Source organism: Nesoenas mayeri (genome assembly GCF_963082525.1).
Source record: "Nesoenas mayeri genome assembly, chromosome: 20".
Taxonomy (NCBI): Eukaryota; Metazoa; Chordata; class Aves; order Columbiformes; family Columbidae; genus Nesoenas; species Nesoenas mayeri.
The window spans coordinates 10,873,199-10,895,105 of NC_137569.1; the positions used below are offsets into that span (position 1 = coordinate 10,873,199).

At 54.4% G+C, this 21,907-nt stretch overlaps 2 protein-coding genes across 2 annotated transcripts in view; one reads left to right on the forward strand and one right to left on the reverse strand.

Moving 5' to 3' along the window:
• STX1A (syntaxin 1A) overlaps positions 1-21,907 on the forward strand; it is a gene marked incomplete at both ends in the record, with an annotated part of 24,752 nt that continues 2,845 nt past the window's right edge. The window contains 5 exons of the mRNA XM_080356868.1: positions 1-46; positions 3,802-3,876; positions 7,707-7,780; positions 16,942-17,050; positions 21,828-21,901. Coding sequence (XP_080212994.1) covers positions 1-46; positions 3,802-3,876; positions 7,707-7,780; positions 16,942-17,050; positions 21,828-21,901 — 378 coding nt within the window. The remainder of the gene's footprint in view (positions 47-3,801; positions 3,877-7,706; positions 7,781-16,941; positions 17,051-21,827; positions 21,902-21,907) is intronic.
• The window catches only part of BUD23 (BUD23 rRNA methyltransferase and ribosome maturation factor), a 14,372-nt gene continuing 11,992 nt past the window's right edge, over positions 19,528-21,907 (reverse strand). Inside the window, exon 13 of the transcript XR_013923075.1 lies at positions 19,528-19,571. The gene's annotated coding sequence lies outside the window, so the exon portion shown is untranslated. The remainder of the gene's footprint in view (positions 19,572-21,907) is intronic.

Here is a 21,907-nt window from a genome sequence, read left to right on the forward strand (position 1 = left end):
ATGGCCTCCAAGGCCCCTGGTCAGTACCCTCCAGCAGGTCCATTAGGTGAGGTTGCTCAGGCATTCACCCAGCCACATGTTGAATATCCTTAAGGACTGGACATCACACAGGCTCTCTGGGTCCAGAATTTGACCACCTTCATGATGATGATTTTTTTTTCCTGATATCTAATTGGAATTTTGCTTGTCCCAGCTTGGTCTATCACTGCTTGTCCTGTTTCTGTGCATCTCCAAGTTTCAGCAAGAACCTGAAGGTCACCTCCAAGGACCAGCAGTCGGTCTGGCTCCGGCTTCTCTCCACTGTCCTGCTGGGTAGTCCCAGGCAGCAGTAGGAACCCTCTTTGCTTTCCCCTTTCCAGATGAACAAACGCAGCTTTCAGTCTGTGCTGTGTTCATGGCAGCCTGTTGTCCCTCCGTACTGCTGAGTCTTTGCGTCCCCGTCAGCTGGGGAGTTCCTCAGCCCAGGATGGTTTGTTTCTTTGTTAATCATAGAATCACAGAATCATTTTGGTTGGAAAAGCCCCTCAAGATTGTCAAGTCCAACCATAACCCACCCCTGGCACTGCCATGTGTCCCTGAGAACCTCATGTCCGTCTGTCCAGCCCTCCAGGGATGGTGACTCCAGCACTGCCCTGGGCAGCCTGTTCCAATGCCCCACAGCCCTTTGGGGAAGAAATTGTTCCCACATCCAACCTCACCCTCCCCTGGCGCAACTTGAGGCCGTTTCCTCTGCTCCTGGCGCTTGTTCCTGGGGAGCAGAGCCCGACCCCCCTGGCTCCAAGCTCCTTTCAGGCAGGTCAGAGATCAGAAGGTCTCCCCTCAGCTCCTGTTCTCCAGCTGAACCCCCCAGGTCCCTCAGCCGCTCCATCACACTTGTGCTCCAGCCCCTCACCAGCTCCGTTCCCTTGTCTCCACTCGCTCCAGCACATCAAGGGATTTCTTGGTGTGAGGGGCCCAAAACTGCCCCCAGGATTCGGGGTATGAATACAAGTTAAATACAAGTTCTTTCAAGAATGGGGAAAAGACAAATAATTGGTCACTTAACTGATAACTCAAACTGAAAATGTCCTCTTCCTTTCCCTTTATTCGTGCTTACTCTCTAGTAAATACATAATTGTACCGCTTCCCCCGGTGAGGCCGCTGTGTTGGCTTGCTCAGAAATACCTGTGGCCTGGGGTGAAGGTATACGCAGACATGTTCATTTTCTCCTTTTCCCAATAGTGCTGAAGCTCTAAGCTTTGAGTCAGAAATGTGTACAACCATCGATAGGATGTGACCTTCCCCCAGCACATTCCCATCATCATGATTTTCTAATTATGCCTGTGACTGCCAGCTGGGAGCATACAGCATCAGAGCTACCACAGCCATTAAAATGACTAAGTTAATGTGCCTACAGTCTATTAAACAAAGTTTTATTGAATTAAGTAAGTCTTGATCCCATCAAAATCAAGAGGGAGCATTAGGGTGGCAGCATTTCTGAGAAATCATATTTGAATGGCAAGTGTTTTTTACTTCCTTTAGTATCTGGATCTTGAGATATGGCAACATGCTGGTCTCCCTGCTGCATTTTGGGGTTGGCCAGTCCCACATTTGGGGCACATTTACATCCTTAGCAAGCCAGCTGGGCCACCACAAGCCTGTGGGTGGCATCTCGTACCACCCAGCCTTTTTGCAGCTATGCAGCATGAAGGGCTGCCCAGGCAGAGCAGAGCTGGGAACCCATGTGTTGAGCACAAAGGCTGTGCCCCCACGCCAGCCCTGCTGAAGTGCTCAGGGGGGTCTGGCAGTTGCTGAGGCACAGGGTGGCGAGGGGCACACCTGCACATCCCAGCTCCTTCAAGGACACTCTGGTTTCTGAGAGAGGAACCTGGATGAGATCCCAGGCTCACAGAATGATTTGAAATGCAAGAGACCTTCACAGATCATCTAGTTCCAACACCCCTGCCATGGGCAGGGACATCTCCCGCTAGACGAGGTCACTCAGAGTCCCGTCCAGCCTGACCTGGAACACTTCCAGGGATGGGGCACTCACAGCTTCTCTGGGCAGTCCAAGCAACATTTCTTCCTTATCTTCCTTAATCTTAGGATCATGGACTTACAGAGTGGTTTGTGTTGGAAGGGACGTTCACAGATCATCCAGCCAAGCCCTGCCATGGGCAGGCACATCTCCCACCAGAGCAGGTTGCTCAGAGCCCCGTCCAGCCTGACCCTGAACACTCCAGGGATGGGGCACCCACAGCTTCTCTGGGCAGCCTGTGCCAGTGTCTCACCACCCTCATCGTGCAGCATTTCTTCCCTGTGTCCAACTTAACCCTATCCTTGTTAAGTTTAAGACTCTTGCCCCCTGTCCTGTCACTGCAGGCCTTGGTCAAAACTCTCTCCATCTTTCCTATAGCCCCCTTTAAGGATTGCACATCCACCAGCAGGTCTCCCTGGAGCCTTCTCCAGGCTGCACAGCCCAGCTCTCTCAGCCTCTCTCCAGGGCAGAGCTGTTCCAGCCCTTGGACCGTTTCAGCGGCTCCTCTGGCCCCGCTCTGCCAGGTCCGTGTGTGTCTTGTGCTGGGGACCCAGAGCTGGACTCGGTGCTCTGGGGGGTCCCAGGAGAGCAGAGCAGAGGGGGAGCATCCCCTCCCTGCGCCTGCTGCCCACGCTGTGCTGATGCAGCCCAGGAGACACTTGGCTTTCTGGACTGCAAGCACACATTGCCGGCTCATGTCCCATTTGTCACCCACCAGTATCCCCCAGTTCTTCTCTGCAGGGCTGATCAAGGAGCTTTGCTCTGATCCAGAGGTTTACTGAGCACAGCTTGTGGCTTGGAGGTGCTGCTGCAATGCTGAGAAATGTCCAACAGGACACAAGTGCCCAGAGATCTCACAGTGGTTGTGCCGTCAGTGGTCAGCTCAGAGCCCATTCCTGGCGTTTGCACTCGGGAGTGAGGGCAGATACAGCACTGCGCCAGGTCCCATCCGTCACACAGGGCTCAGAATTTCCCCAGCTGATGGACTCTCTCAGGTGTGGTACGTAGTTTCCTTCTCTCTCTAGACAAGTCCATAGTCATGGCAGCCTAGGAGATTCTTGTCACAGCATTCTTGTCCTGGAGCGGTGGCCCTGGGCAGGCTGAGGCTCAGCGACATCCTCCGTGCTCGCAGGGCTCTTCTCCTGGTGGGAGCCACATGCATCGTGTAGGCACGTGTGGGATGCCTGTGAGGACTGGGAAGAAGGGACTCACTGTACTTGTTTTCATTTGTGACTCCTGTGCCCCTGCTTGTTCAAACATGAGAATTGCTTTTCACCCTCCTGCCACTGCTGGGCGGCTCAGAGTCGTTCCTGAGAGAATGGGCTGTGGGGCTGGGGACAGATTCTGCCTGCTTCAGCCCTTTTCTGCCCCAAGCAGCAAATTCAGGCCGGGGAGTGAACACACACACACACACTGGCTGCCAGTGGAGGACACGACCTGTTGTAATGCCCTGGGCGGGGCTGGCGGGTGTTGCAGGGGCTTGGAGTGATCAGCCATTGGTGAGTATCCAGCAGCGGTTTTCTCTGCACTACAGGACTGTATGTCCCTTCCCCTTGCTGCAGGGCATGGGGCAGGCTGGGGCTGTGCCCAGCTCCCTGCTTGCCCCACCAGCAGCCGGGTTATTTCCAGGCCCAGGACTGTGAGGAGAGCGCAGTGGGGTGTGTGGGGCTCCCAGTCTGGAGGTGGGAGTGCTCACAGCTCCGGTCTCCACGTGCCATGGAGCTGGGCAGCAGATTTTACCCATGTATCCAGCACATTGTGTTTGCTCTTTTCCTTCTCCCCAGAAACAAAGGAGGAGCTGGAGGAGCTGATGTCTGACATAAAGAAGACAGCGAACAAAGTGCGCTCCAAGCTAAAGAGTGAGTATCTGCCTGCAGTGCTGCTGCGGGGCTCTGCCCTCGGGGCCCCTGCCCGGCAGCCCCGGCAGAGGGTGGCGCAGCTCCCATCCTGGGGTAGGGAGCATTGCTGCCCTGGGTCTTGCTCCTTGTCCCCACTGCCCAGCACCTCCCACGCGTTCCCCGTGACCAGAAATGCTGTGACACCCTGGCTGTCACCTCAGCTCTGTGCCGTCAGCAGCTGGGGTTTGACTCAGGTCAAGACAGTTGGAGGCGGTTTGCTCTGGGTGGGAAGGGGCAGGTGACAGACACAGTTTGGGCCTGTGTGTCCTCTGGCAGCCCGAGCTGGTGCTGAGAGAGGTCGCAGAGCTGGAGGAAGGGACAGCCAGCAGTGGCGTCTGCCACTGTTTGCGGGGATCACTCAGAGATGGGTGTCACCTTCCCTCCCCCTGGCACCCTCCAGCTGCTTTTATTTGCCCTTTGGGAATTTGCCCCCTTGAGCCCCATTCCCAGGATGCAGCTGAGGGGACGGGCCATGAGCACCCAGTGGGCTGTGAGCAGGTCCCATGCCACCAGCACTGGCAGATGTTGGGCTCTCCCAGTGGGCCCCAGCTCTGAGCAGACCCACACCATGGCCAAAGGTTGGATTGCCAGTGCTGAGTGGTTGAAGAGTTGCTGGTGTGGGATTTGCAAGCCCCAAAGAAGAGTTGGCTCTTCCCTAGGGAGCCAGGATGGCATGGTGGTGGGGAAGAAAGGGGCCATTGGGCTTGGGTAAGGTTATCCCATCTCATCAGCATGTCCCAGTGTCCTGACACACCTCCGCCTTGGGCAGTGCAGGGACAGGGTGCGGCCAACATGACCATCAGTTTCCACCATTGGAAGAGTCAATCAATCTCTTTGACAAGCGGAGAGTGAGAACAACGCGACTGTCAGCCTGTTGATGGCTGGGGTTGTGCTGGAGCACTTGGAGAAGCTCAAAAGCCCAAGATTGGACCCAGGAGATTCAGGGGGCGGCGAGGACGGCAGCATGTTGAGGCAGGAGGCAGGTCACCTTGGCACAGCTCAGTTTCCCTGCAGTACTCTTGGACTTTAGCACTGGATCTGGGTGAGATTGTTGCAGGACCTTGTCTGTGTCTGAAGGGGAGAGAGGAGCTGGTGCTTCCCCACAGCAGCAGCGTTCTCCCTAATACCAGGGTTCCATGGGACCCTCATGGGCATGGAGGACTTAGAGGCAGCTGGAGCCTTTGTTGGGTTTGTCACTACTGACATGGCCATGTCCCATGTGTGTGCCAGAAGGAGACTCGTTCCTTGTTGTCCCCTTGCTGCCATCTGTCCTCCTGGCGCGTGATCTCAGCTGGACCCAGGAAGGAGAGCTGGGGGGCCAGCTTACCCATTTCATAGACCAGGGGTTCCCTTCCCATGGACCGCGCTGAGATCCCTGGTGTCCAGGTGGGGACAGGGTTTAGCTTGTGCAAACCAAAAATCCTCCTCCACAGTTGTTATGTTATGTAGTTCTTAAGGGGCTTTGAGAGCCTGAAAGACTGAAGAACAGGCTCTGATTCCTGTTTCCTTCATCCAGAAAAGACTCACTGGTATTGTATTTACCTGGAAAGATAGACAATTAGTCCTCGTGCTTTGTCTTGAATCGCCTTGTGGCCAGCATGATCTATGAAAGAAAACAGTCAGGACTGATCAAAAACACCATCTGCTGACAACGAATTGACTTCTTTAGAACAGACATTGCTCATGCAGAGGCTAATTCTAATTACCAGCTTCTTGGGAAAATGTGATTTTATTAATTATCCTAAATGCACAATGTTTGCCAATACTGTTCCTTGGGAAGAGGGAAGGGTTTATGACAAGTGTGGAGGAAGACCAATTGCTGATGCAATGTGCTGGGCAGGCAGCAGCTGGTGCGCTCACAGGCAGGGGAAGGCACGAAAGTGCCATGGCCGGCTGGCTGTGTGAGACAGGACCTTTCCGATAAGCTCTAGATACAGACGCTTCTTCCAGGACAGAATAGGAGGGAGTGCAGAATTTGTGCTGATGTTCTCCAGCACTTCCCCAGAGCATCCTCTGCTGTTAGGCACCCTCTGCTGTCACCATGAAGGGTTTTCCAGGCCCACAGTCTTCTTTACAGCACTGCTCCTCTCTGCAAGGTGGTACCGTGGGACCACCCATGTAACCAGCACACAGCAGAATCACAGAACAGTTTGTATTGAAGGGCCTTTCCCAGCTCCCCCAGTGCCCCCCTGCCACGAGCAGGGACATCTGCACCAGCTCAGGGTGCTCAGAGCCCCGTCCAGCCTGGCCTGGGATGTCTCCAGGGATGGTTCAGCCACCACCTCTCTGGCCAACCTGGGCCAGGCTCTCACCACCCTCAGGGCAACAATTCCTTCCTCATGTCCAGCCTGAATCTCCCTCCTTTAGTTTAAACCATCAGCCCTTGTCCTGTCACAACAGGCCCTGCTCAAAAGTCTGTCCCCACCTTTCTTATCAGCCCCTTTTAAGTCCGGAAAGGCCACGCTAAGGTCTCTCTGGAGCTTCTCTTCTCCAGCTGAACAGCCCAGCTCTCTCACCTGTCCTCCAGCAGAGCTGTTGCAGCCTCAGGTCATTCCTGTGGCTCCTCTGGCCCCTCCAACACGTCCATGCCTTCCTGGGGTCATGAACACTGTGAACTGTGCTACAGGGAGTCACTGGATTCGAGAGCCTGGCAAGGAGGGGTTGGGCTGGGAAGCACGGAGATACAGGCTCAGATCTGCGAAAGGGAAACAAAACCCCAGATGCCCACGGCGGTGTCAGTGTCCTGCGCTCTGCCCTGTTGCACTGGATGGCGATGAGGGGCAGCTCCAGGGAATGGGGAGCTCCTGCTGCAGGAGGAACCTGCCCTGTGCTGGGCTCGTGGGACGTGCTCCAGTGTGGAAGGTGCTGGAGACAGCCGAGCTCAGAGAACTGTGGGACAACTTGGGAATGGGATCTTCAGCCAAACGTGAGAGATGCCACCAGCTCACACCTGGTGGTCTACGTGGAGACAGGTGTCTGCAACCTGGGCCAGCCTGCTGATGGGAGCTTTCTTCCAGGCTTTTTAAGTCCCTGAATTTAAGCTTTTGAATTAGCACATCTTGAGCTGGCCTTGAAGAACAAATTTCCACTGCCTTGTTCTGTGCCAAACCTCCTGCCCTGCAGCCCCATGCTCCCTCCCTGCCCAAACCGTGATGGGATGCTGAGCAGGGCAGCTCTCCTCCCTGATGTGATTTATGGACTTCGGGCAAGTGAGAAATTCATCTCAGCTGCACTACTGGGCATAATTAAAAGGGCAGATCTCTGCTTTGCTGCAGTGGAGTGTTCAGCAAGATGCTGCATGTTCTTGCCAGCCTGGCGAGTCCTCCCCGGGCAGGGCTGGGCAGCTGGCAGACCTACTATTTTTAGGGTCCCTGGAGACGTCTTGAGCTTTGGTATTTTACAGACATTTTAGCTCTGGGTTTTCTCCTCCTCTTACCTAGCAGGGGGAGAACAGCACTCCATTTTGTTTGAATACCATAAAGTGCAGAGATCAGACCTGAGCGTGACATCTATTTTGTATTGAAACCTGCGTTTACCAGCCTGGGAGTGATGGGGACTGCCCTTGACAGCACCGAGTCCCAGCTGATGGCCAGGCACTGGGTGCTTTGCCATGGTGAAACGGGGCTTTGCTGACAGTCCTGGCGTAATCACGGGCTGGGGGAGCTGGGAGCTGCTCAGTGCCAGGTGCTCCTCGATTTGCAGCCTTCAGCCTTTTACAGCCCTTTTGCCAAATCACCCCTTTTCCTTCTCTAAACAGTGTGAAATAATCTGTGTCCTTCTACCCTGACCAGGTATTGAGCAGAGTATTGAACAAGAGGAAGGACTGAACAGGTCATCTGCTGACCTGCGGATAAGGAAAACTCAGGTGAGTGTCTGCCCTGTGGCACTGGGACCGAGGGGAGGGAAGTGGCTGGAGGCAGCTGAGGGATCCCCGGAGGTGATGGGAGAGAGGGCTGCACTTTGCTTTAGAGCAAGAAATTCTGGTGTGCAAATCCTGGGGAAAGTAGCACAGCACATTTCCAAATGGACCAGCGAAAAAGCCAGCCTGAAAGACCTGTGACACCAGTGCGTGACGAAGGGGCTGCGGGGGCAGGGCAGCAAGCAGTGGCTTTGTCTGTGTGTCCAAGTCTGGGCAGGCATGTGGGTTTCTGCACATTTATGTTAACCATCTCATTAAAGGTGATTTTATCTGGAGCAAAAATGCCCTCTGAAGTGCCAGCTTTGAGGGGAGAACATTTGTCTGCAACATGTTCAGAGACCTGAAGTCTCCATGTGTTTCTGCAGTGCCTGGAAGGATGATTGAGCAGCTCATAAATGAGACCTCATTTGCTCACCTAAAATTTCCCTTAATCTAAGCAGACGAGTGGTCTTTGGAAGAGCACTGTGCAGGCTGCGGGACAGGTTCTTCCCTGTTGGGTCTGTGATTGCCACTCCACCAGGTGTCAATGTGGCTTCACAGCTCAGGAAGCGTTAGACTTTGGAAGGGCTGACACGACTCTTCCTCTTGTTCCTGTGAAACCACCAATAACTGGCACTTTCTTTTGATGGGCTTCTTAGCAGTGTTATCCAGGGGTAGATGGAGGCTCAGGGTCCACCTCCCTCTCCTTTGCCCGGGTGGTCCCCAGGCTGGGTTGTGCTCAGTTGTGATGAACAGTCGTGCTGTTCTCGCTTCAGTGGGGTGGAACGTGGTGGGGTGTTGAGGAACATGGGGCTTGTCCGTAGGCCCAGCAGCGCACACTGAAAACTGAAATCACTAACTCTGCTTTGAGCCGGAGGTTGGGTTGCATGACCTCTTGAAGTCCATTCCAGCCTGAATTATCCTACAGTTCTGAGTAACTCCCCTCCCACCCCCGCAAAGTCAAGAAATAGCTTAGAAACATTCAATGGAAGAAATGTTCAAGTGTCTTGTAGAAAGGCTTTTCTCTCTCGGGAGCATCTGATTGCAGTGAGAAGGTCTGATTGCTGCAGATGTCCCTGCTGAGCACCACTCAAGTTCTGGCCTGGGTGTCTGGAAAGCAAGGGCTGGTCACAACCATTGCTCTGATGTCCACAGTGGGTGCAGTGGGAAGACTCTGAGAACACCAGCAGAGAGAGCACAGTCAGTGGGGTCGTGGCAAGGCCAGTGACTTGGCAGAAAGTGCCAGAAGGTTTCCTTGAGGAAGCAGCAGGCAGGACCTGGGAGGGCAGCGCTAGGGCCTGGGGAGAGCTAAGGGAAAGGACATGGAGCTGGGGACAGAGGAGGTGACTGAGCTTCATGCATACCTCGTACAGCCTGCAGCATTGTCACAGGTTAACTCAGAAGAATATGATGACCTGAGGTCTCATAAGACAAGGATAACCGTGGTCTCCAGGTGCTTTTGAAACCAGGACTTGAATTTCTAAATAGTGTGTACTTTGTGAAAATAGGACATACTCTTATTGATTTTCTGAAATCAGAGCTATGTAATTGTGTTGGACATCCCAGGATTGCAGAGCATGTCGGGACGGAGGCAGCAGAGATCAAGGTCGTGACTCTAGTTGCCTCTGTTGGATCAACCAGCGGTGCAGATGTATCTGGATCAGGCACAGGTACACGGTGGCACCTTGGCCCCAGCACGTGTGCGAGACTTCACGCTGACCGGAGCTGCCATACTCTGCCTGCACCTGCATCATCCTGGCACATGGGAGAGCGGCATTCAGGGCTTTGCTCCACCACAGAGTCATGGAGTGGTTTGGGTTGGAAGGCTGTGTCACCACCCTCATCATAAAACATTTCTTCCTTATGTCCTGCCTAAACCTACTCTTTTTCAGTTTGAAACCACCGCTTCTCGTCCTGTCACTGCAGGGCCTGGTCAAAAGTCTCTCTTGTTCTTTCCTATAAGCTGCCTTTATATATTGAACAGCTGCGGTAAAGTCTCCCTGGAGCCTTCTCTCCTCCAAAAGTCCAACTCTGTCAGCCATGGAACACTCAGTCAAGGAAATGGGCGATTTTCTTGCAATTTGGACAGTTCTTAGCATTTCTGCAGGTGCTGTCCCCAGGGGAGAGGAGCTCCTCAGGGCTGCAGCCTGAAGCCGTTGCCTTGGGAGGCTGAGGTGGGCATGGAGCACCCTGCTCCGCTGTGGGGCTTTGGCTTCTCACCAAGGTGCTCTCAGACTCCTGCAGCTGTTCATGTGCCCGGGAATGCTGACCCCTCGCTGGGACCCTGTGCCCAGCAGTGTGTGCCCAGCCGTGTGTCCCCAGCCGTGTGTGCACAGCACTGTGTCCCAGCCGTGTGTCCCCAGCCGTGTGTCCCCAGCCGTGTGTGCACAGCACTGTGTCCCAGCAGTGTGTGCCCAGCCGTGTGTCCCCAGTCGTGTGTGCACAGCACTGTGTCCCAGCCGTGTGTCCCCAGCCGTGTGTGCACAGCACTGTGTCCCAGCCGTGTGTCCCCAGCCGTGTGTCCCCAGCCGTGTGTCCCCAGCCGTGTGTCCCCAGCCGTGTGTGCCCAGCACTGTGTGCCCAGCAGTGTGTCCCCAGCCGTGTGTCCCCAGCAGTGTGTGCCCAGCACTGTGTGCCCAGCAGTGTGTGCCCAGCACTGTGTGCCCAGCACTGTGTGCCCAGCCGTGTGTGCCCAGCAGTGTGTCCCCAGCCGTGTGTGCCCAGCACTGTGTGCCCAGCTGTGTGTGCCCAGCACTGTGTCCCAGACGTGTGTCCCCAGACGTGTGTCCCCAGCAGTGTATCCCCAGCAGTGTAACCTCATCTGGGTGTTCCTGCTCCATGGGGGGACTGCACTGGATGAGCTTTCCAGGTCCCTTCCAACCCCTGACATTCTGGGATTCTGTGTGTGCTCAGCTATGTGTGCTCAGCTGTGTGTGCCAAGCTCACACACTGGTGTGTGCAGGGCGGACGGTGAGCTGGGCACAGAGCACTGTCCCAGAGCTGCGTTGCTGGCTTTGCTTGTCACCACGCGTGGTGGGTAAGAGGAGGTGACAGCGCTGTCGGACTGTGTGTGCCTGGTGGGTGAGCGTTACTGATGTGATTGTTGGAGCTGTCACCCAGGGAACAGTGAGGGGTGAGTTGGTGGTAACGCAGCTTTCTGGCTGGAACACACCAACTAGTGTGACAGCATCTGTGGCCGTCGCCGGCATTGGTCTTGCCCTGGTTCCCCGTGCACGGCTGGTGTGATTTGGTATTTTTGGTGCCATGGGACAGAGCCTCAGCAGGGACACTGTGTTTCCATGGAGCTATTGCAGCTGGCATTGGCCTTGTTTGTCACATGGGTGTCCCCCTTGGACTCTTGGTCATCCAGGGACAAGCAATAGCCCAACTAGAACTCTGGCACCCAGGTTTGTTCCTTGTTGTGGGTTCACAGCATGCTGGTGGGAAGAGACCTCGGGAGGTGCCAGCCCTGCCACAGAGCAGTGCCAGCCACATTGGGTTGCTCATGGCCTTGTCCAGCTGCGTTCTTTGTGTCTAGAAGGATGAAGGTGCCGTAGGCATCAGTCCATGAGTCCTGATCCAGTGTTTGACCACCTTTATGATGATTTTTTCTCCCTTAATATTTAACTTGAATTCTGTGTGTCTCAGCTTGGTCTATTGTCTCTTGTCCTATGCCCGTGCACCTCCAAGAAGAGTATGGCTCCAGCTTCTCTCCATTCTTCCACTGGATCATTGTAGACATCAATAAGATCCCCCTGAGCTTTGTCACCTTCAGCTGACCAAACCCTGTTCCTCTGAGCCTGTCCTTACTTGTGGCCACTTACTTGAGGCCACTTTGGTGGCCTCAGCTGGCATCGCTCCCACTGAGTAGCTCTAAGCAGAACACAGAGCTGTAGTTGTGGTCTAGGTGGAACTGAAGAATCCCTGTCCTCCCCCTGCTGGCTGTCCTGCTCACCCAGCCCGTGGTGAGTTCTACCTTCACTGCTGAGCCCTGGCCAGCCTGGTGTCCTTGAGGACTTAGGAAGCTCTAGGTGCTTTCTGGCCAGCTGGCCCCAGCCTGTCGTGCAGTGTGCATCCTGACTCCATCGCAGGATGCTGCATTTGCCTTTGAGCTTCATGGGGTTTCCATCTGCAAACCTGGTGAAAGGACACTCCAGTCCAGTTACTGGTGAAGGTGTTTAATGGTGTTTTCAGACCCACCATTGCTCACTGAGGGGTTACCATTTGGAAATGGCCACTGGTTGGTCTTTGTACTGCTGATCACAACCTGGCAGTCCAGACAATTTTCCATCAGCCTTATCCAAGCTGTGTCCCATCAAAAAGGCTATAAATGTACAATGGGAGTCTGTGTCAAAGGCCTTAAAATCTGGGTGTGCTATTCCCTGCTCTCCTTTTGTCTGCAGAGCTACTCATCTCATCGGACAAGGCCATCAGGATGGCACAGCACAATTTTCTCTCAGTAAATCCATGTTGGCTGTTTCCAGTTACCTTCTTGTCTTGGGAGGATTTACTCAATGCCTTCCTTCCCCAGTGACTGAGGGGAACATGAGGATTCCCCAGATCATCCTTTCAGAGGATGGCACTAATCCATGTCCTTAAAAACCTCATCTATGTGTGATGCATGCTCAGATGCATCCCGCCTGGTTCCATGGACCTGAATATTTCCAGTTGACTGAAGCACACCCAAAGTCTACATCTGTCTCCATGAGTGGTGTTCCGTGCCACTCATGCTCAGAGGGCACCGAGAGGCCAAGGACGGACCTTACCAGTGATCACCAAGGCAAAAGAAGAAGGGGAAACCTTAGCCTTTGCTGTGTCCCTGGTCACCCGAGCTCTTGCCCCATTGAACTGTGGGACCACAGCTTCCTTGGGCTCTTCAGTCCTCAGGACAGCACGTCTTGCTGCCTCCACAGCCCTCACACTACTCCAGCTTGGTCAGTGTGGGCTCCCCCAGAGCCCGGCCCTGCTCCCGCCTCCCTTCCTGCATTTGCCTGGGGGAGTTGAACTGGAGAGCAAATCAGTTGGAGAGCTGATTTGGGTATGCCTTGTGCTTGAAGCATGGTCCTTGGGTAGGTATTTCTGCAATGAGGGTTTGTATGGACTTTATTGTGAGGAAATCAGTGAGTAAAAGGAGGAACGAGGAGCGGATGCTCCTCCCCAGCCCGGGGTTAACCTATTGTAAATTAGGACTAACTGAGCATTAAGATTATGGGTTCTTATTCTGGCTTTGCAGTTGCCATCTCCAGCCAGAAGAGCCTCATCAGGCCTGGAGCTTTCCCAGGAGCAGCTTTGTCTTATCCCGGGCCAACTGATGGGGCTCTGGGCGCCAGCAGCGCAGGGAGGCTGGTGTGAGCCGCAGGGGCATGGCCGGTCCCAGGGCAGCCCGTAGTGGGAGCACGAGTGCGGCCCCCCCGTGGCTGTCCCGAGCTCCACCAGCCTCCAGCAAACTGGTCCCAGGGGCAGCTTGGCTCCTGAGCTGCTTCTGCACCGAGGAAGAGCTGTTTTCATGTTCTAAATTCATTACATGAAAAGCACTGTGTCCTGGTTTCACAGCGGCAGCGAGTGAAGCACGCTGCCTCGGGCAGCTCCGCGGCAGCAGCAAGATACAGGGGCTTTGGGGTCGCAGCTCCCAAGGGCATCCCCAGCCCAGAAACATTGCTAGTGATGCAGGTTCCCAGACATCTCAACAGTGTTTTCCATGTTCCTGTAAGTTTCAATTTTTGAGCTCACAGCAGAGCAAAAGCCGCTATTTACGTTCTTCCAAACGTCAGTACTTTCAGTCCTTGTTATTCCGAAGAGCTTTTGCTCTGCTTGCTTTTGGCTTGGTTTATCAAGCCGGTGTGGTGGAAATATTCACCTTGCTGGGACTAGTTCAAACACTGGAACAAACGCGTCCAGTGTGGGCTCAGGAGGGGGCTCTGCTCCCGCGTAACCCCGGTGGGCGCAGGCGGGAGCCCGGTACCCCCCCGGGGTGAGCGCTTTGGAAGTGTCTTTCTCTTCACTAAAAACATGGAAGGCCAAGGTCCATGTTCAGTGTGTGCTTTGGGAGGGTTTCAGAGCCCCTGTGGGTACCCAGATCTCTAGAGGCTCTTTGGAAATCCACCCTGGTGGTTCAGCAAACGGTGGTTCAGCCTTCCCCACGTTTGGGGAGTGAAGACTTTCTGGCCTGAGGTAAAACAACCCCATTTCCTACCTTTAGTTAATATTTTCTGTTTAATGAATTTTCAGATGCAAGGTACATTTTGATATGCTCTTTATTTACTCTGAATATTCCGTTAGTTTTATATTTAAATTTAATGACTGAAAACCATTTAAATTATTTTTTCCAGAGCCCGTTTTGCATGAAGCTCCCTGTTCCCTCAAAAATCAAATGCATTCTGTAGACATGTGGGATGCCCGTGGGAACCTGAAATAACAATCTGACAAAATAAACACTAAGTTAAATAATTTATTAAGTAAAAGAGATATGGTGTGGTGTACTGATGAGCAGAAAGGAGCATAATTTAACACCCAGGCTGTATTTGGCTGCAAATCAACGTACATTGATGGCTTTCAGCTGAATGAGAATTGACTGGATTTTAGGAAAACAATTTTGAAAAGGCAGAAGGAGAGTTGTGTGGATGGCACATCATGTCTTTGCCTGATTTCAAGCCATACTGATACTCGGGAGCTGTTTTGACCTTGCTTTGGGCTGACGCCTCCTGAGCTGCCTGCTGGGCTTGAGGCTGCTGGGGGTGTTTGAGCTTTGCCAGCAGAATCATAAGATGAGCTGAGTCTGAGGCCCTGCCATAAATACAGAGCTGCTGCTCGCTTAGAATAGCTGCAAAGCAAACAACTATATCTTCAGGATGTCTCCAGTGCCATCTCCTGGAGGTAGGGCTGTGCTGGCTGGGGCTGGGCTGGTGGTACCAGCCCTGCAGAGGCTTTGAGAGCTGCTCTGGCCCATGGGCTTGGCTCTCTGTAAGCAGTGACTCTCTAACGGGGAGCTCACACCAAGCTGGTGGCCATGAAAGTCCTCGTGGGATCACTCATTGGGAGTTTCATCATGGTGTCGGTCTCTCCATAACTTCTTTCTGAGTATCTTCTTTTCCTATTCCTTGTCCATCATCTCCTCTCCTTTCATCTTCCACCATGGCTCCATATCTGCTGCCCTGCACGAGCAGTCCACAGGGTGAGGCTGGGGTAACACAACCTTCTTCCCCCCGCAGTGGTGTCGGCTCACAGGTGACCACTGCATGCGAGAGTGATGCTGAGTGCCCACGATGGGGGTACCAGACAATGCTTCTGATGCACGGTTGGAGAAGTGCACACGTGTTTCTTCCTTCACACAGTATTGCGTTTGGCTTCACTTGAGACTCATGCACTAGATTCGCCTTCTCTGGAAAGGAAGGAAGGCTTTTGGCCCGGCAAAGAAGAGCCTGGGGAGTCGAGTGGGTGACAAATGGGATGTGAGCTGGCAAGAAAGCCAAGTGTCTCCTGGGCTGCATCAGCACAGCGTGGGCAGCAGGCGGAGGGAGGGGATGCTCCCCCTCTGCTCTGCTCTCCTGGGACCCCCCAGAGCACCGAGTCCAGCTCTGGGTCCCCAGCACAAGACACACACGGACCTGGCAGAGCGGGGCCAGAGGAGCCGCTGAAACGGTCCAAGGGCTGGAACAGCTCTGCCCTGGAGAGAGGCTGAGAGAGCTGGGCTGTGCAGCCTGGAGAAGGCTCCAGGGAGACCTGCTGGTGGACCCTCAGTACTTAAAGGGGGCTATAGGAAAGATGGAGAGAGTTTTGACCAGGGCCTGCAGTGACAGGACAGGGGACAAGAGTTTTAAACTTAACAAGGATGGGGTTAAGTTGGACATGAGGAAAAGGTTCTTCCCCCAGAGGTGCTGGACACTGAACAGGCTCCCAGGGAGGTGTCACGGCCCCAACCTGACAGTGTTCAAGAAGAGACTGGACACCGTCCTCAGACACACGGGGTGACCTGTGGGGTGTCCTGTGCAGGGACAGCAGTTGGACTCTGTGATCCTTGTGAGTCCCTCTCAACTCAGGACATTTATGATTCTATGTTCTTTCAAATTCTTTTCCAATTCAAACCACTCTGTGAGTCCATGATTTTATGAAACTTGATTTCTGGTATATTGGGGAAAGGGCTCATTCAAGAGATACAGGTGTTGGGATGAAGGATGCATGTAATGCTCTGTCCTGACCTTCCTGGAACATCTTCAGCCCTGTTTGGTGTGCTCAGCCTGACAGCCGGATCAGACAGCAAACCCGGCTCTGGTGCAGTTATTCACGTGGGGCTGAGCTTCCCCCGTGGGGCAGCATCGGGTGCTCAGCATGTTCAGCTAGACCCTGGTCAGGTGTAATTCCAAGGTTTTCTGGCACATTTCCTGGAGAATGGGAAACAGCCTAAGCAGATGAGGTTCTCTGTGTGCGGGGGCTGGCAGCTCTGGCGGCAGCGCTTGGTTTGGGGCAGACACTCGTCCCCCACATCCCCGTGGGGCCAGTGCCTGGGGCAGCCCTCCAGTGTGGGGAGGAAAAGTGGGAGCGTGCTCCCAGAGTGGGGACATTTACTCTGGGCATCCCCTCTCCCCCTGCTTGCCTGGGTCCCCAGGGCTCCCCCACCAGCCCTGCCCCAGGCCGGGTCGGGGTTTTAATGCCTTGGGGCACAGGATCCCCCTGGGGCCTCCTGCCCAACTCCAGCACCACAGAGTGACCGCGCCAGGTCCATCCTGTGCCCGTGCTGGGTCCGGCACGTCCCATCAGCGAGTCAGGGACAGGCGGGGCTTGACCCAGGCACAAGCTGTGCTGTGGTGCCAGGACCGTGCTGCCGTCGTGACCCACGGCTCTGCTGCCACCCTGGCGTGTCGTCGGGGGGCGAAGGCTCTGCCTGATTTGTGCTTGGGTGAGGGGTGCATCTGCTCCACCCCCATCACCAGGGCTGTATCACCTGCTGCCGCCTCCCCACCTTGTGCTTTTGTCACACTCCTTGGAGGAGCTTTTGGACTAGAAACACTGTTTAGGCTGGTAGAGGTGCAGGGGGACCCCAGGGCTGAGCCTTCCCCTGGCTCGCGGGTGGCAGGTCACTCACTCCTCCTGCGGGACCCTCACCCCCCTTTCTCTTCCTCTCCCCTCCACAGCACTCTACGCTGTCACGCAAGTTTGTGGAGGTGATGTCCGAGTACAACGCCACACAGACTGACTACCGGGAGCGCTGCAAGGGCAGGATTCAGAGGCAGCTGGAGATCAGTGAGTAAACCTGGGGGGTGATGCAGCTGGGCTGTGCGCACTGTGGGGCCGCATCCTGCGCAGGCTCTGGCTGGCTCAGAGCTGCTCCCGCTGCTGTGCAGAGCTGCCCGGGGAGCGCGGGGGCACAGGGACCCTGCACACGGGAGCGACCAGGACACGGCTCCTGCGGGGACAGACGCGTGGTGGGACCTCACATTTCAGAGTCAAACCGCATCCAGCAAAGCGCATCCAGCTAGATACAAAAACTGCCCTCAGATTCTCTTCAGTGCTGTGCAGAGAGTGCAGAGAGCACAGGGAGAGACATTTCTTCCTTGTTTGCAGCTCATTTTGAATTCAAAGAAGCTCGTGGCAATTCATGACTCCCATCTGCTGCCTTGCCATTCCTCCGGGTGCTTTCTATCATGGGTGAACTGAACTGAATGTAAAACCAGAGAAGTATAAATAGAAAAGACAAAATCAGTATATTTTTATCTATAATAAATATAGTTATAAATAAATTAACGAATAACCAAATAAATAAATGAAAACAATATAAAACAAGGCTGCTCAAGGAAGTGGTTGAGACACCATCCCTGGAGGTGATTGAGCAGGGGTTTAACTGACATGGAGATGAGGTTCTCAGGGACATGGGTTAGTGCCAGTGCTGGGTTAACAGTTGGTCTTGTGATCTTGAGGGTCTCTTCCAACCAAAATGACTCTGTGATTCGATGGTTCTAAGCGAGCTCTTGAGCTGGGGGCTCTCGTTGCTCCCTGTGCTTTCCCTTGCCGCAGGAGAAGCACAAGCCTTGGTGCCTGTCCCAGGCATCTCCCTGGCCCAAGGACCGGTAGTGGTGTCTTCTGGCCACAGGTGACACCTCTGAGGCCGTCACCACCCATAAGATCTCCCTGGGTCATCCATAGCCTGTCACTTAGGAGAGCTCTAGTCCTGCCTGCCCACAAAACCTGCTCTGCTGGTGGTTCTTGTGGGCCATCGGTGATACCTGGTTAGAGGAACGCGGTCATCTCCCAGCACAGAAGAACCATACCACTGCCGGAATGAGGGGGATAAGCAAGCAAGGGAGAAGTCAGGACATGTGGAGATTAAAAGAGATTTTTGAAAATAATCTCATTGTCAGAGAGGCGTTATGTGTTTTTGTGCTCAAAATGAAAGTCTGGGGCCTCGTGAGTCCAGGTTTGGGGTTTTTTTCCCTCACAAACAAGCAGGTGTTTTTCTTCCCTGTCACAACTCGGCGTGAATAATAAGGTGTGAGATCTTTGGGTCAGAATGGTGTCCTTGGAGCTCAGCTCTGGGAATGTCCTTCGAGAGCCGTGGTGACTGGGAACGTGGTGCCAATGAGGTGTGGCTGTTTCTGGGGAGGGCTGGAAGGAGATTCGGCTGTGCAAGCCTTTCCCCTCTAAGATTGGTCTTTATGATGTGTAATAATAACAGAAACATTTTACACCGGCTGAATGGAAAGTCTGACTGACAAGAGGCTCAACAAGAACTTGACGTTTAATGTAAAGCAGGATGATGAGTGTGTCACTGCTCCAGCTGACTCATTTGTCACCTAATGTCATTCTGTAGGTGATACCCAGCTCCAGGAGTGGCTTGTAACATAGACAGGAATGAAGGTCTCACTATGCCTCCCTTCTAAGAGAGAAGTTTTGAAAGGACTTAGCCAAGACCTTAATTGTCTGCAGGCTTGAAATAAACCTTCCTCATGTGTTTTTTTACTCCTGGGTTTTGGAAGGACTCGGCAGCTTTGCTTGAAGGATGCAGATATATTAAATTACACCTGTCTTCAGTCTGTCCAGCCTGCTGAGCTGTCAGTGCCTGTTGACAGGGTGCAAGGAAAAGGCTGCTCAGGACTCCCCGCAGTGCGCTGGGTGGGTGCACAGGAGGTGGCCCAGCTGGCCACAGTGGGGACCTGCTTTCCCTTTGGGGCGGAGATGTGGAGCAGGTGCAGGATGGGCTCTGTGCTGGGAAGGTCCACAGTCCTGTGCACAGTTTGTTGCAAAAGTTGGGTTCCTTGTCAGGACAGTGGAAAATCTCTTCTGGCAAAAAGGCTCATCACAAGTAACAAAGTGATGGAGGTTTTACCAGGAGAGCGTCCTGGGGTGTCCCAGCCAGCACCTACAGTGCCTGGTGCTCAGGGGCTCTCGAACAGGCTCTTTCGAAAGGAGCTCAGCTGGGCTGTGGTGACCGCATTGAAGCTCTACAATCCCCAGCTCTCATTTTCAGCTGATAAATCCAAAGACAGAAAGTGCCGTGAGCTCTGACAGCAAAATCAGTTGCCCTCACCCCCCTCTTCCCCACTCGCACTGAGACGGCAGATGCCACAGAGGCATCACAGGAGGCGCCGTGTCCTGGGCTGGTGGTGGCCAGACAGGTGCTTGGTGGCCGTTGGCTGGTGGGTCTGTTCCTCGTCCCAGCAGCGTCCCCACCTCTGCTGCTGGGAGCTCTGCTCCATGGCACAAGCGTCCGTGCTGCCTGTGATGGGGAGTGTTGCTCCTTCGCTTTTTTTCGCCTCCATTTTGTCTGCTATGACAAACGGCATATTAAATCTAATTAGGTTTTGCTCCCGGAGAAACTGGATTTGAAGCTTGGAGGAGCATTTTGTGGTGGGTGTGCAGCTTTGAAGCCACAGAGGTGCTGCACAGATGCAGCTTGTTTTTTATGAACAGTTTTGTTACGTGTGAGACCGAGGAGACAAAAATGAAGCATCTGCCATCTCCAAAGGCACGGAGGGAATTAATTAGCCCTGCCCCACTGTGAGTCCAGGTCAGTGTGTGTGCAGAAGGGCGAGTTGTTGCAGCCCGCGCTGCCCTCCAGCCGGGAGAGTCTGGGGGCTGCTCTGTCCCCAGCAGCTCCTCTGGGCAGCCCCAGGTGGTCCCCGGGCGCTGGGACAGGCTTATACTTAGGATTTCTGTGACATTTTCATCTCAGGAATGACGATGGGGTTTATCTGAGCTAAAAATTTCTCACTGGGTGCCAGTGCCTGCACGGTGCTGGAAGTTGGCCCCTGCAGTCCCACCCAGCTGAGCAGAAGGGTCTCAAGGGATGGGGAGGTGGGTGGCAGTTTGTGACATGCTGGACAGGCTTTTATTGCTGACATCTGCTCATCCTGACACCCCTGTGGGCAGGGCTGGACCTGTCTGAGCTGCGGGACAGTCAGGTGGGTCAGGTCATATAATTACAGAATCATTTTGGTTGGAAAAGACCCTCAAGTTCATCTAGTCCAATAGTTAACCCAGCACTGTCACTGCCCCATGTCCTGAGAACCTCATCTCCGCCTGTCCAGCCCTCCAGGGATGGTGACTCCAGCACTGCCCTGGGCAGCCTGTTCCAATGTCCAACAACATTTGCCAGGAAGAAATTTTTCCCAATATCCAATCTAAACCTCCCCTGATGCAACTTGAGGCCGTTTCCTTTTGTCCTATCGCTTGTTCCTGGGGAGCAGAGACCAACACCCGCCTTACTACAACCTCCTTTCAGGCAGGCTCTGCTCTGGCTCTGCCCTTGTTTGCATGGTGAGCTCAGGTCTATGCTCAAGACAGCTTGTCTCCAGCCCTGTCTCCTGGGGCTTTCTTGTAGTCATGTTGGAGGATCATGGACTCACAGCATGGTTTGGGTTGGAAGAGAACTTGAACTTGATCATCCAGCCCAAGCCCTGCCATGGGCAGGCACATCTCCCACCAGAGCAGGTTGCTCAGAGCCCCGTCCAGCCTGACCCTGAACACTCCAGGGATGGGGCACCCACAGCTTCTCTGGGTAGCCTGTGCCAGTGTCTCACCACCCTCATCGTGCAGCATTTCTTCCCCATGTCCAACTTAACCCCATCCTTGTCCTATCACTGCAGGCCCTGGTCAAAACTCTCTCCATCTTTCCTACAGCCCCCTTTAAGTACTGAGGGTCCACCAGCAGGTCTCCCTGGAGCCTTCTCCAGGCTGCACAGCCCAGCTCTCTCAGCGTCTCTCCAGGGCAGAGCTGTTCCAGCCCTTGGACCGTTTCAGCGGCTCCTCTGGCCCCGCTCTGCCAGGTCCGTGTGTGTCTTGTGCTGGGGACCCAGAGCTGGACTCAGTGCTCTGGGGGGTCCCAGGAGAGCAGAGCAGAGGGGGAGCATCCCCTCCCTGCGCCTGCTGCCCACGCTGTGCTGATGCAGCCCAGGAGACACTTGGCTTTCTGGGCCGCAAGCACACATTGCCGGCTCATATCCCATTCATCACCCACCAGCACCCCTTAGTCCTTCTCTGCAGGGTGCTCTCCATCCATCCATCCATCCATCCATCCATCCAGGTACCAGCCTGGGTCCAGGAGAGGGCTTTGTTGCAGGGGGAAGGAGGAAGCCTGGTTTCTGTTATGCAGCTGCGGGGCTAAAGCTCTGGCAGCGCAGTGACTGCAGCAGTGCCACCAGCCCAGCATGCCCTGCTGAGTCCAGTGTCCTCATGGCCTTGAAATGGCCTGAAATGGGATTTGGAAAGAGCATTCCTGGTCCTTTTGCACCAGTCCCCGCCCCACAGGAATGCGCAGCTTGACCAGGAGGGGTAAACTGGCTTTCCTGGTGAGTTGTACCAAGCTGGCTACTTGACCCCCTTAAAAAGAGGGGTTGCAGGGGCGACAGAGTGGAGCTGTGGGGTGGCATCCCCTCCAGCTGCCCAGCATGCTTCTGGGACTGGAAGCTTTTTTCCATTCCACTCTCAGGAGATGCTGTGGAGCCAGCAGAGCCCTGCAGTTGGGTCATGGGACCTGTGGCTGGGACAGGAGGCTCATGGCTGACCCACATTGTGTTGCTTGCAGCTGGCAGGACCACCACCAGTGAGGAGCTGGAGGACATGCTGGAGAGCGGTAACCCGGCCATCTTCTCGTCTGGGGTAAGC